Source organism: Rhinatrema bivittatum, chromosome 1 (genome assembly GCF_901001135.1).
Source record: "Rhinatrema bivittatum chromosome 1, aRhiBiv1.1, whole genome shotgun sequence".
Taxonomy (NCBI): Eukaryota; Metazoa; Chordata; class Amphibia; order Gymnophiona; family Rhinatrematidae; genus Rhinatrema; species Rhinatrema bivittatum.
This window is the reverse complement of record NC_042615.1, coordinates 815,495,898-815,508,182: the sequence shown is the minus strand read 5'-3', so window position 1 is coordinate 815,508,182 and position 12,285 is coordinate 815,495,898. Positions and strand designations below refer to the sequence as shown.

Genomic DNA, 12,285 nt, shown 5'->3' with positions numbered 1-12,285 from the left:
CTGCAGGGAATTGGTAAAGAAAACCTGCCCACGCTCGCCAAATAATTATGATAATCCATCTGAAAAGTTAAGCACTGCTTATCAGCAGCACAGCGGGTGGGTGATTCATGCACCAGGATGATAAGAGAGGAGGCGGCACGCTGGATGCAGAGAAAGTGGAAGCTGCTGAATGTCTTTTTTTTTTTTTTTTTTCCCTCCTACTGTATAAATAGAGGAGCAGCCAGCTCCCTGGACACATTGACTGCAGAGTTCACTGCCAAGCTTGATAGGTGGACCCCAGTGACCAGAGCCAGCCGTCCCCAGCCTGCCAGGATGTCCGTCTGGATCCTCCCAGTCCTGGCTGTTCTGCTGTGCGTTACCACCATGCAAGGTAAGCCACACCCAGGGGAACAGCAAAGCAGGGAAAATGCCGCGGATGCGCCGGCTGTTCACCTCGCCAGCGTTCGGTTCTTTTGTCTACACGCCTACAAAGCACCAAACGCATTCGTTTTTAGGGGTCACGTATAGGGTGAGATGGGCCTTTGTTGGGCAACACATATAATTCCATAAGCAGGAGACAAGCAGCACATGGCACAAAGATCAACACTGCCTTTTTCTGCACCCTTCAGGACGAGTGTGTGGAAAAATGTTCAATCAGAATCTTTCTCAGACGAACAATTTTCAAAGCTATTTACCCATTTAAAAACCTGCCCCTGGCTACAGGGCATGTGCAGGGTTCACGGTGGCGTGCACTCAGTAGCAGGTTTACAGGGAGGCACGTCCAGGGGAGTGTTACGGACGAGATTGGGAAATAGCACATGTGCAGAGCATTTTCAGATATACGCGTACTATTTCCAGTCAAATTTAACCCGTGTGAGAAAAAACACAGGCACAGAGTCCGCGGGCCAGTTGCCCCAGTAGTGAGCAAGTTTCAGAGGGAGAATGCACATGGAACTGTCCCCTTTAAAACCTGGAGGCATCCATAGGGGCAAAGCACTCGGGGACTTTGCACTTGGGTTGGGGCTGTTTTGAAAGTTGTCCCCTTAATATACAGATACAAGTGTCTAAGAGAAAGCTGTGCCCTTAGGGGTAGATTTTAATAAAGTATGCCCGCTTGTACTTTTGTTCGCGCACCAGGCACGAACAAGAGTACGCCAAATTTTAATAGATACACGCGTAGCCGCACGTATCCTTTAAAATCCGGGGTCAGCGCAAGCAAGGCTGTGCAAAATTGGCAGCCTGTGTGTGCCGAGCCGCGCAGACTGCCTCGGAGGGTACGTTTCCTTCCACACCCCCCACACACCTTCCCCTCCCTTCCCCTACCTAACCCACCCCCCCAGCCTATCTAACCCCACTTTTGTTGGCAGTTACGCCTGCCCAAGGCAGGCGTAACTTGTGCGTGCTGGGCCAGCCGCCGGCACGTGATTCCCCGGCCCGGGAGCAGTTTCGGAGGCCTCGGCCACGCCCCTGAAATGCCCCCGGGCCGTAACCACGCCCGCGGCCCCACCCCCGGATGACACACCGCCGCGACACGCCCCCAGGAAAGCCCCGGGACTTACGCACATCCCGGGCTTGCGCACGCTGCCAAGCCTATTCAACATAGGCTCGGCGTGCACCGCGGGTATTTGGGGCAGGTTTTCGGGGGGGTATGCGCGTATCTTACGCGCGTACCCCTTTGAAAATCCTCCCCTTAGTGTACTATGCAGCATTTCAAAAGCACATAGCAGGTAACGATAACCTGTGGCAATTAAAAAGCAATCTTACTGGTAAGTCATTTTCAAATGAAACATTCCAAGAAGTTCTGGCATTAGCCAGGTCAGCAAGAGTCACAGATGACTTCACACTCACTGGATCTGATTTATCCATCTTGGTTCTGATATCACAGTGACATCATACACACATGAACCGATCAGATCTTATTCCCTGAGAGGAGATTTGTGACATAATCCAAATATGGCTGCTCCCAGGGGAATTGTGAGGCAGTGGGGGATGGGTAGGTAAGGGGGATTAGCAGCATGAGATAGTGTTGTGTGTGTGGGGGGGGGGGGGTGGAGAGATGGGGGATCACTGGAAGCGAGGAGGAAAGAGGAGGGGGGAGTGGCATGAATGTAATGTGAAGGGAATAGGAGAGAAAGAGGGAGGATGGCTGAGCAGCATGTCAGTGTAGGGGGCACGTGCCATGATTGCAGGGAGTGGAGGAAGGAATAAAGGGCAGTAATAACGATAGTATGGGGGGAGGTGGGGAGAGGTAGGTGAATGTTGACAGCAAATGTGTGTGCGGTGTGTGGTGTGGAGAATGGTTGAGTGGCATGAAACAGTTCCCCTATGAGGAAAGGCTGAAGAGGTTAGGGCTGTTCAGCTTGGAGAAGAGACGGCTGACGGGGGATATGAAAGAGGTCTTTAAGATCATGAGAGGTCTTGAACGAGTAGATGTGACTCGGTTATTTTCACTTTCGAATAATAGAAGGACCAGGGGGCATTCCATGAAGTTAGCAAGTAGCACATTCAAGACTAATCGGAGAAAATTCTTTTTCACTCAACGTTCAATTTGTTGCCAGAGGATGTGGTTAGTGCAGTTAGTGTAGCTGGGTTCAAAAAAGGTTTGGATAAGTTCTTGGAGGAGAAGTCCATTAACGGCTATTAATCAAGTTGACTTAGGGAATAGGCACTGCTATTAATTGCATCAGTAGCATGGGATCTTCTTAGTGTGTGGGTAATTGTCAGGTTCGTGTGGCCTCTGTTGGAAACAGGATGCTGGGCTTGATGGACCCTTGGTCTGACCCAGCATGGCAATTTTTTATGTTCTTATGAGTGCAAGGGACGCTGAGAGGGAGAAGGGGTAAGCAGTGGCGTCACGGCAGGAAGGGATGCTGGGATGGAAGAAGGGTGGGAATATTACAGCACAGAGACTGGAGGGAGGAGGAATGAGTGCAAGGGATGGTGATGAAAGCGCAGCGGGAGGGAGTGGTGTCGTTGCTGGTGGATGAGAGGGAGGAAGGGGGAGCGGTGGTGTGAGTACAGGGGAACTGGGAGGGAGAAGGAGGTGAACGGTGGCAGAATGAGTAGGAGAAGTGGAAGGGAGGACGGGTGAGAAGTGCTGTGAGTGGCAGTGTGCAAGAGAGGAAAGGTAAACAGGGGTAGGAGTACAATCGAACTGGGAGGGAGAAGGGGGGTGAATGACAGTACAGCGGTGGAGATGAGGGGGAGGGTCATTGTAGAGAGAGTGTCAGACCTCGTGAGAGAGAGGTGAGCCCCGTGTCAGTGCAGGGAGCAGAGGAGGGTGGGAGAGGTGAGCAGTTACTGGGCGTGGAAGGAAGGAGGCGTGAGCAGCATGTCAGTGCTGGGGGGGGGGGGGGGGGGGGGGCGGGAAAGCCGAAGTGATGGTAATAAATACTGCCAGGGCTGGTGTAGAGAGAGGAGGTGTGAATGAATGTGGCATCATAGTAGGGGGTGAAAGGGAGGAGGGATGAACAGCCTAGGAAGAAGGAAGGATGAACTGCAGCATGGGCGTGGGGGGTTGGGGAGGAGGAGGCACCAGCCACATGTAAGTGCAAGAGGGATTTGGGGTAGGGGGGAACAGTGGGGTGTATCAGTGTAGTAGCATAGGATGGTGGAAAGGTGGGGCTGCAGCATGAGTGCAGGAGAGGGTGGTGGTGGAGAGGGAGGGACGTTGAATACAGAGAGGGGGAGGTGACCAATAGCAGAACGAGATGCGTGCGTGGGGGGGGGGGGGGATGGATGGAGGAGGATCAGAACAGAGGGGTAGGATGGAAGTAGGGTAAGTAGCAGTATGAGCACTGCAGTAAGGAGGAGGGGTGAACAGGGCAGGGGATATGGGGGGGAGAAAAGGGGAACCGTGATGTGAGTGAAGGGGGTTGAGATGAAGGAGGCGTGAGCAGAAGATGGATGGGAGGGGCGATGAAGCATGACATCAATACAGGGGTTGTAGGAGGGGTGGATGGAATAAGGGGGTAGGGGAGGGAGGAAATAGGAGGGATGCACAAAGGTGGCAGGTACGTGGGAGGGAGGAGGGCTGAGCAGCGGTGTCAGAGGCTGGAAAACAGGGCATAGTCATAATGCTGTAGGAGCAGCAGCAGCAGCCAGTGGATTCCCAAAGACCACCAAGCTTCCTCGAGCAGCAGCCAAAGAGGCCAGAAAATGACCCAGGCACACCCTCCGACTCTCCCCATCCCTGTGCCCTGTCAGAAAAGCATTTGAGTATGGTTTTGCTTTGAAAGTTTTCTATTTTATAAATTAAAAATGTTACTGTTTTACGTGTGGCGTCAGTTCCTCTATAAACTGTTCAGGGTTGTGCTGTGTGTGCTGGTAGGCTTAAGTGTTGAATTGTAAGTGGAGATGTGCATGTGGTGTGAGGGAGAGATGTGAGTGAAGTATGTGTGTGATAGGCATGTGATGGAATGGAATGCTGCCACCTAGTGCTATGAGTAGTCACAGGATAGGTGTCATTCTTGTTAATGTGTTTGTACTACACATCTTTAGATAACCTTCTGTTCTGCAGCAGATAAGAGGTAGATAGTATAAAAAAAAAAATGTTACATTTATGTAGGAAGTGTGTAGAGTGCGGATTTTGGGTGCCAGGTATGACTGAGCAGAAGAGAGCGGGAGCACAATTCTCAATAAAAGCAGGAAGCACGATGAGTAAGACCAGGAGAAGCTAATGAGCTAGAAGGGAGAGGCATTTTAGGGTATGTTTGAGCAAAGGAACACCTAACAGGTGGATCGGTATCTGTTTTCCCTGGTGTGCTGGCAGCTGGATCTCATCCTCACCGATCAAGGACTTGGTCTGCAATTGATGTCTGTCCCCCTGACTCTTACAGTCGGGACTAGGAAACAGAAGCAGTTCCTCTGAACCTCTGAAAAAACAATCGCTACAGATCCCTGGCATGTCACTCCCGGTGGCAGCGATGGGAATCGTCAGTGGGCGAATGCCATAGAGCCTGTGTGCCCTGCAAGCTGCAGGAGCAGAAATCCTCCTCTGAGGAGTATCCTGCTGCCAACCCCGTAGGGGAGAAACACGAATACATTTACACAGAAAACTAATCAACATGTGGTTTCAGTAGAAAAGCAGGCAAGTCATAAACTTTTTTTTTTTTTTAGTTTATAAATGAAACACAGAACATTCTATGGTCTGTGTTTTACTGCTTAGCTCGATTGATTTGTTATAAGCAGTTTACAAAAAAAACTTTTAAAGAAATAAATCTCCGGTTCAAACATAAAAATCATACTTCTTGCTCCCAGACATACTAACAAAAACCCCCTCACTCCCCTCACCCTACCCTTGTGCACTGAACACTTGCCAGATAACCTGGAACAAATGGAAGCGTTTAAGACGACTTTAGGATCAGACTCATCTACGATAGCATCCCCTGGGATCAGATTTCAAACCGGACCTTCAGATCCTATCTCGTCCACTCCTGAGGACCTCCTGGCTCCAGGTCTCTCCACCAGCGCTGCACGGCTGAACCTGACAAGGAAAAGGCAGGCCATATTTGTTTTACAGGCCGAGGCCTGAGAGGAACCTGACAAGGAAAAGGCAGGCCATATTTGTTTTACAGGCCGAGGCCTGAGAGGAACCTGACAAGGAAAAGACAGGCCATACTTGTTTTACAGGCCGAGACCTGCGAGGAATCTGACAAGGAAAAGGCAGGCCATACTTGTTTTACAGGCCGAGGCCTGAGAGGAACCTGGCAAGGAAAAGGCAGGCCATACTTGTTTTACAGGCCGAGGCCTGAGAGGAATCTGACAAGGAAAAGGCAGGCCATATTTGTTTTACAGGCCGAGGCCTGAGAGGAACCTGACAAGGAAAAGGCAGGCCATACTTGTTTTACAGGCCGAGGCCTGAGAGGAACCTGACAAGGAAAAGGCAGGCCATACTTGTTTTACAGGCCGAGGCCTGAGAGGAATCTGACAAGGAAAAGGCAGGCCATATTTGTTTTACAGGCCGAGGCCCGAGAAGAACCTGACAAGGAAAAGGCAGGCCATACTTGTTTTACAGGCCAGGCCTGAGAGGAACCTGACAAGGAAAAGGCAGGCCATACTTGTTTTACAGGCCGAGGCCTGAGAGGAACCTTCACCATCTCAGCAGCCTTGAACAGATGTGAAAAGGCCTCCGCCATGTGCACTTCACTGAGAGGTTATTTCCCTGCAGGAACAGCAGGTGCAAGAGACCGCGATTGCGTCGTACCTGGAGCAACTTTTCAAGGCAAAGCCTTCCCTTTAAGAATCAGCAGAAAATAAGCACATGCGTTCCCCCCCCACACACACACTTCCAACGCCACTTGCCATGTCCTGTCTGCTTCTTCTTGAGTGGTGTGGAGAGTATTTGGGGCTTTGAATTAAGGGCAAGGTCTAGATTACTGGCTGGCTGGGGTGATTTTGGCTGATGGGCTAACTATTTTCACAGCGATATGATGGGTTTAGCAATCTGGCATATCTTTCTGCTCATGTTTCATTAAAATGATTCCATTCGCATTGTACATGTACATTTCTGATTTTCTTTTCATATTTTGGCCCCTTCTGACATTGTTTTCATTCCAGTTTGGTTGGCTGGCCTCTCTTTCTTTTTTTCTCGGCATACCAATTTTTACCATGCCCTCTATGATTCTCCTCGTACTTATGGTGCTGCTTCCCCCAGCTCCTTGGGCTTGTCCAGCTTCCACCATAATAGCTGGGAGCTGGATTCTGTTTGGCGGGAGAGAAGATGGGGAAGAGGCTAGGCCACGGACAGGTCCTGCTGACTTTTCTCCGGCATCCTCATTCCCTGGCACTCGAACCCCTACAGGAGACGAATAGGCCGATCAAAACTGGCGCCCATGGCAGTGGTTACAACAGAGGTGCATTTTCCATTGGCAGATTCAGAGTCGAGCAGAGCTGGCACTGGGGCCGGAGAAATGTACAACCTCATTCCAAGTGGAGCAGCACCTTGCAGGCGGATAATGCTCCATCGGGGCCGATTAAACTTATTTTTCCACACAGTGATTTCTCCTGTGCTTCTCTCCTTTCGTTTGGGCCTTCTGAAAATTTTGTGGCTCCAAGGCTGCATCTTCCATCCTATTGCAATAAAAAAAACAGAGTGAGGATAGGCTGAGCCCTTTGTATGTTGGAGACAATCTTTCCTCCTCCTCCTCTGCGGAAGATGTACTGGAGCTTGCACAGGCCCGGTAGAGGCTTCTTTGATGCACTTTCTGCCTGTCCAGCATGTCAAATGTCTCATCATAATTTAGAACTTTTAATGTTTTTAGGGTAAAAAATAAAAACATGTTTAATCTAAAGTTCCTTTGCATTTATCACACCACCACGTTCACACCATGCGCACTCATTTGCCCTCTCATACTATATCCCATGTAACGTGCAATCTACAAATAGTTGAAAGCAACCACTTCAATCTTAATTCCATGTCTTGCAAACACACGAAAATAGACTTTGAAATCCATCTCTCAAAATGGAAAAACTCTTCAAATTCACGTGACGAAACAGTTATAAATCCTGCCAAGTAGGTAGACCTTGAAATCAGTCCTTCGAGATGACGAAAATGTTCAACTTCATGTACCAAAATGAAGTTCTGAATTCTAATGCCGGGCCTGCGAAATGAGATGACGCCAACTTTATACCAAAAGCTTGTGCTTGCAGTTCTTCAAAAAGACTTCCGTTTCTTGTCGCTGGTACATCCTTAGACAGTGAGATTGACTTCAGAAGCCAATGGAATATAGTATGAGCTGGAGTGTTTTTTGGGGTTTGTTTTTTTTTGAGTTTTTCATTATTGGATGTCACTCTGGCTGCTATTTTGAAATATTCCTTTTACTAGTATGGTTGATGTTTTCTATGTCTTCATTTTATTGTGGCATAATTTTTACTTGTGTGTTTGGGCCCGGGGAGGTCGGGGCAGGGACATGGACCTGGGCGGGGGTCCGCAAGGCAGAAGGTTCGCCTAGGGCGCCTAATACCCTTGCACCGACCCTGGCTGTTATTCATGGTAACTCTCGCCTTACAGCAATGGGAGTCTTTCAGCCATTAGTCTGTCAGCTGCTGAAGTGATCCCCGGTGATGATTTATTAAAAGGACAATGTGGCTGCAGTTATGATGACTCAGGAGCGTTTCCAGCTATCTACTTTTATTTACATAGCTTGCAGTTCACAGGTGGATTAAGTTTCAGTTCCCAAATTCTGTGATGAGCAATTCAACTATTCAGGTTTTAACTGGAAACATCTCTGGCACTGTGCCAGCACCTACTTGCTTTTTTCGGGAATAATAGTGGGTGGCTGACGCTTTATCTTCAATGGAGATTGTTATCCGCTTTTCTTCTCCAAAGAGATGTTATAAAGTATTTAGTGGATCCTTAGTTCAACTAATCAATATGAATTGATCAGATGATGGGCGGTTTGAAAAATAGGAAACAGTTCAATAAAAATGACTTTAATTTCACTGCAATACGAGGTTTAATCAGAACAGTCAGACAAGATAAAAAGATTAAAAAACAAACCAGGAATCTGAGTGAAATCTGTAGTTGTCACTGAAAAATATTAATTTCAGAACAAAAGTATATTCAGGATCAGACTGAAGTCTGTAGTCACAGATACATGCTAGCTTCAGAACAGAAGTATATTCAAATACACAGTCCATTAATTAATGAAGTAATAAGTAGCAAAAACATTTAAGCATTCAGAAATAACAGATTAACTTGAATTAAAATAACTAACTAAATTAACAAAGGCAACAGGCAAAAGCACATTGAATACCAGCCTGTCTCCGATGTTGATTATTGCCAAGGCAACCAGAACGCTCAGCGACGCTGTTTATATTCCTCAGCTGTTAACTTTAACAGCTGAGGAATGCTCTCCGTCCCGCGCTGACTCCCTGCACCAATCACCACCAAACCCCCCCCCTTGGCATGCGAACACACGCGCGACGATGTCACCGACGCGCGCGCGCACACCAAACATGGCACAGGGACGAAAAAATTCCCACCAAGAATCAGCAAGCGCGCGCGTCCGATGACGTCACCGTCGCGCGCGCGCCGCGCACGGGCAAGACCTGCAACGTCGGTCCCAATCAGGCTGAACTGGAGACCGACACGCCGCAAGGCCCGAGACAGCCCGGCCCAACCCCCGACACACGGAGAGAGGTAATGAAGCCTTAACAAGAGAGGAGCTCCATGGTGCTCACTCATTCAGGCATGTGCTTTCCTCCGGAATGGAGAGTCTATCTGAATGTGTTGCATTTACTTCTCCATGAGCAGCATTGAGGTAGCTCAGCAAGGGAGCTGTCTCCCCCACCACCACCACCACCACTCCATACTGGCTCACTTCTGTCAGACCAACACCCTCAAACGCTCACATCTTCTGGTAGCGCGCTCAGAATCCCGGAGCACACCCAGAGCAGAACCAACCAAGAGTCTTGGTTTAAGGGGGTAATGGAACATGCCCTGTAAACCATAAACAGGACTGCATTTTGGGGTGGGTGAGCTGGGTGGTTGCCTGGGGCACCATGAGCTGGGGGGGGGGGGCGTCCTGAGTACTGCCAACATCACCCATCCTGCGGCAGTGGGAACACAGTGGATCCCATCCTGCTGAGGCCAAAGAGAGGCCAGATGGCCATGGCACATGCTATCCTGCCATAGCTGAAGAGAGACCTCATGGCTGCAGCGGACTGCATTCCACCGTGGTGAAAGAGAAGCCCTAGGGGGCACTATCAGGTGGGTGGAGCACTTTTTCCCCCCGGGTGAAAGTTGCCCAAAATTTGGCACTAATTTGGAGATCCTAACACAGTTAAGATGGTGATCATCCTAAAGTCATTTCTAGGTCTCCACTGGGATCCCTAGTAAGTTGTGTGGCTTAGCAGCAAGGTCATGTAGTATAAAGTAGGGGAATGTGCCAGTCACTGTTCACGATAAGGATGAGCTAGACACGCCACAAAAGACAATTCAGCATCAAAGCCACAGGTCATAAGAACATTAAGACTTGTCATACTGGGTCAAACCAAAGATCCATGAAGCCCAGTATCCTAGTTTCCAACCAGGCCAGTCCAGGTCACAAGTACCTGGCAGGATCCCAAGGGGTAAAAAGATTTCAAGCTGCTTATCCCTAAGTGCCCCTTTTACCCCTTGATCATCTAATAGCCCAAATGACACCCTCGCAGGCAAGCTTCTTTCAAATTCTCTCTTTTTTCTTCCCTATCAATGCTTTGCATTAGACTTGCCAGTGCTTATGCTGTTTCCTGTTTCATTTGGATCCCTTTTCCATTTCTTGAAAGATGTTCTTTTAGCTTTTATAGCTTTTCTCACCTCACCTTTCAACCATGCCTGTAGTCATTTAGCCTTCTTTCTACTTTTTCTAATGCGTGGAGTACATCTGGTCTGGGCTTCCAAGATGCTATTTTAAACTAAGTCCATACCTGAGCTAAACTCTTAACCTTTGCAGTTGTTCCTTTCAGTTTTTTCCTAACCATTTTCCTCATTTTATCAGTCACCCTTTTGAAAGTTACATGCTGTCACAGCAGATTTCTTTAGTGTGCCTCCTCCAGTTATTAAGTCAAAGTTGATACTGTTGTGAACACTATTTCCAAGTGGTTCCAACACTGTTACCTCTCGCACCAAATCCTGTGTTCCACTAAGGTCTGGGTCTGAAATAGCTTCCCCTCTTGTTGGTACCAGATGCTCCATGAAGCAGTCATTTATTTCATCTAGGAACTTTACTGCTCTAGCATGTCCTGATGTAACATTCACCCAATTAATATTGGGGTAATTGAAATCTCCCATTGTTACTGCACTACCAAATTGGTTAGCTTCCCTGATTTCTCTTAGCATTTCATCATCTGTCTGACCATTTTGTCCAGGTGGATGGTAGTATACTCCTATCACTATGCTCTTACCCAACACACATGGGATTTCTACCCATAAAGATTCTACTGAGCATTTAGTCTCTTGTATGATCTTTATCCTGTCGGACTCTATACTCTCCTGGACATAAAGTGCCACACCCCCACCAAGTTGATCCTCCCTATCATTGTGATATAATTTGTACCCTGATATAGCACTGTCCCATTGGTTATCCTTCTTCCACCAAGTCTCTGTGATGCCAATTATGTCAATCTCATCATTTGCTGCTATACACTCTCCCATCTTACTTCTTAGACTTCTGGCATTGGCATACAGACATTTCAAAGTGTGTTTTTTGTTTGTATTAACAACCTGCTTTTCAGTTAGGGATAATTCGGAAATCATTAGCTTCAGTGATGTTTTACCTATAGGCATATGGACTATGTTTACTTTTATAGGAACCTCACTGTTGGGATGCCCTAACTCTCCTGTTTCATTAATATCCTTCAAGGATACATTGCTCCGAACCATGCACTGCTGAGTGACTGTCGGCTTTCCCCCTTGTTCTAGTTTAAAAGTTGCTTTATCTCCTTTTTGAAAGTTAGTGCCAGCAGCTTGGTTCCACTCTGGTTAAGGTGGAGCCCATCCTTTCCGAAAAGTCTCCCTCTTCCCCAAAAGTTTCCCCAGTTCCTTAGAAAACTGAATCCCTCTTCCCTGCACCATCGTCTCATCCATGCATTGAAACTCTGGAGCTCTGCCTGCCTCTGGGGACCTGCACGTGGAACAGGAAGCATTTCAGAGAATGCCACCCTGGAGTTTCTGGATTTCAGCTTCCTACCTAAAATCCTAAATTTGGCTTCCAGAACCTCCCTCCCACATTTTCCTATGTCGTTGGTGCCCACATGTACCACAACAGCCGACTCCTCCCCAGCACTGTCTATAATCCTATCTAGGTGACGCGTGAAGTTTGCCACCTTCGCACCAGGCAGGCAAGTTACCAGGGGGTCCTCACGTCCACCAGCCACCCTGCTATCTACATTTCTAATAATTGAATCACCAACTATGATGGTTGGCCTAACCCTTCTCTCCTGGGCAGTATCCCTGGGAGACTTGTCCTCGGTGCGAGAGGACAATACATCACCTGGAGAGCAGGTCCTTGCTACAGGATCACTTCCTGCTACACCAGGGTGATGTTCTCCTACTGGGAGACCTTTCTGATCCAAGGGAGCACTGGGGATGCCAGACTGGATTTGGGACTTGGCTACTATGTCCCTGAAGGTCTCATCAATGTACCTCTCTGTCTGCCTCAGCTCCTCCAAGTCTGCTACTCTAGCCTCCAGAGATTGGACTCGTAACCTGAGAGCCAGGAGCTCTTTGCACCGAGTGCACACATACAATCTCTCACCTGCAGGTAAAAAATCATACATGTGACACTCAATGTCAAAGATTGGAAAGCCCCCCTCTTGCTGCTG

At 48.4% G+C, this 12,285-nt stretch overlaps 1 protein-coding gene across 1 annotated transcript in view; it reads left to right on the top strand.

Moving 5' to 3' along the window:
• The first annotated feature begins 263 nt into the window (after positions 1-263).
• The window catches only part of LOC115082406 (eotaxin-like), a 29,898-nt gene continuing 17,876 nt past the window's right edge, over positions 264-12,285 (top strand). Inside the window, exon 1 of the mRNA XM_029586628.1 lies at positions 264-370. Within this exon, the coding sequence (XP_029442488.1) occupies positions 313-370 (58 nt within the window). The 5' untranslated portion in view covers positions 264-312. The remainder of the gene's footprint in view (positions 371-12,285) is intronic.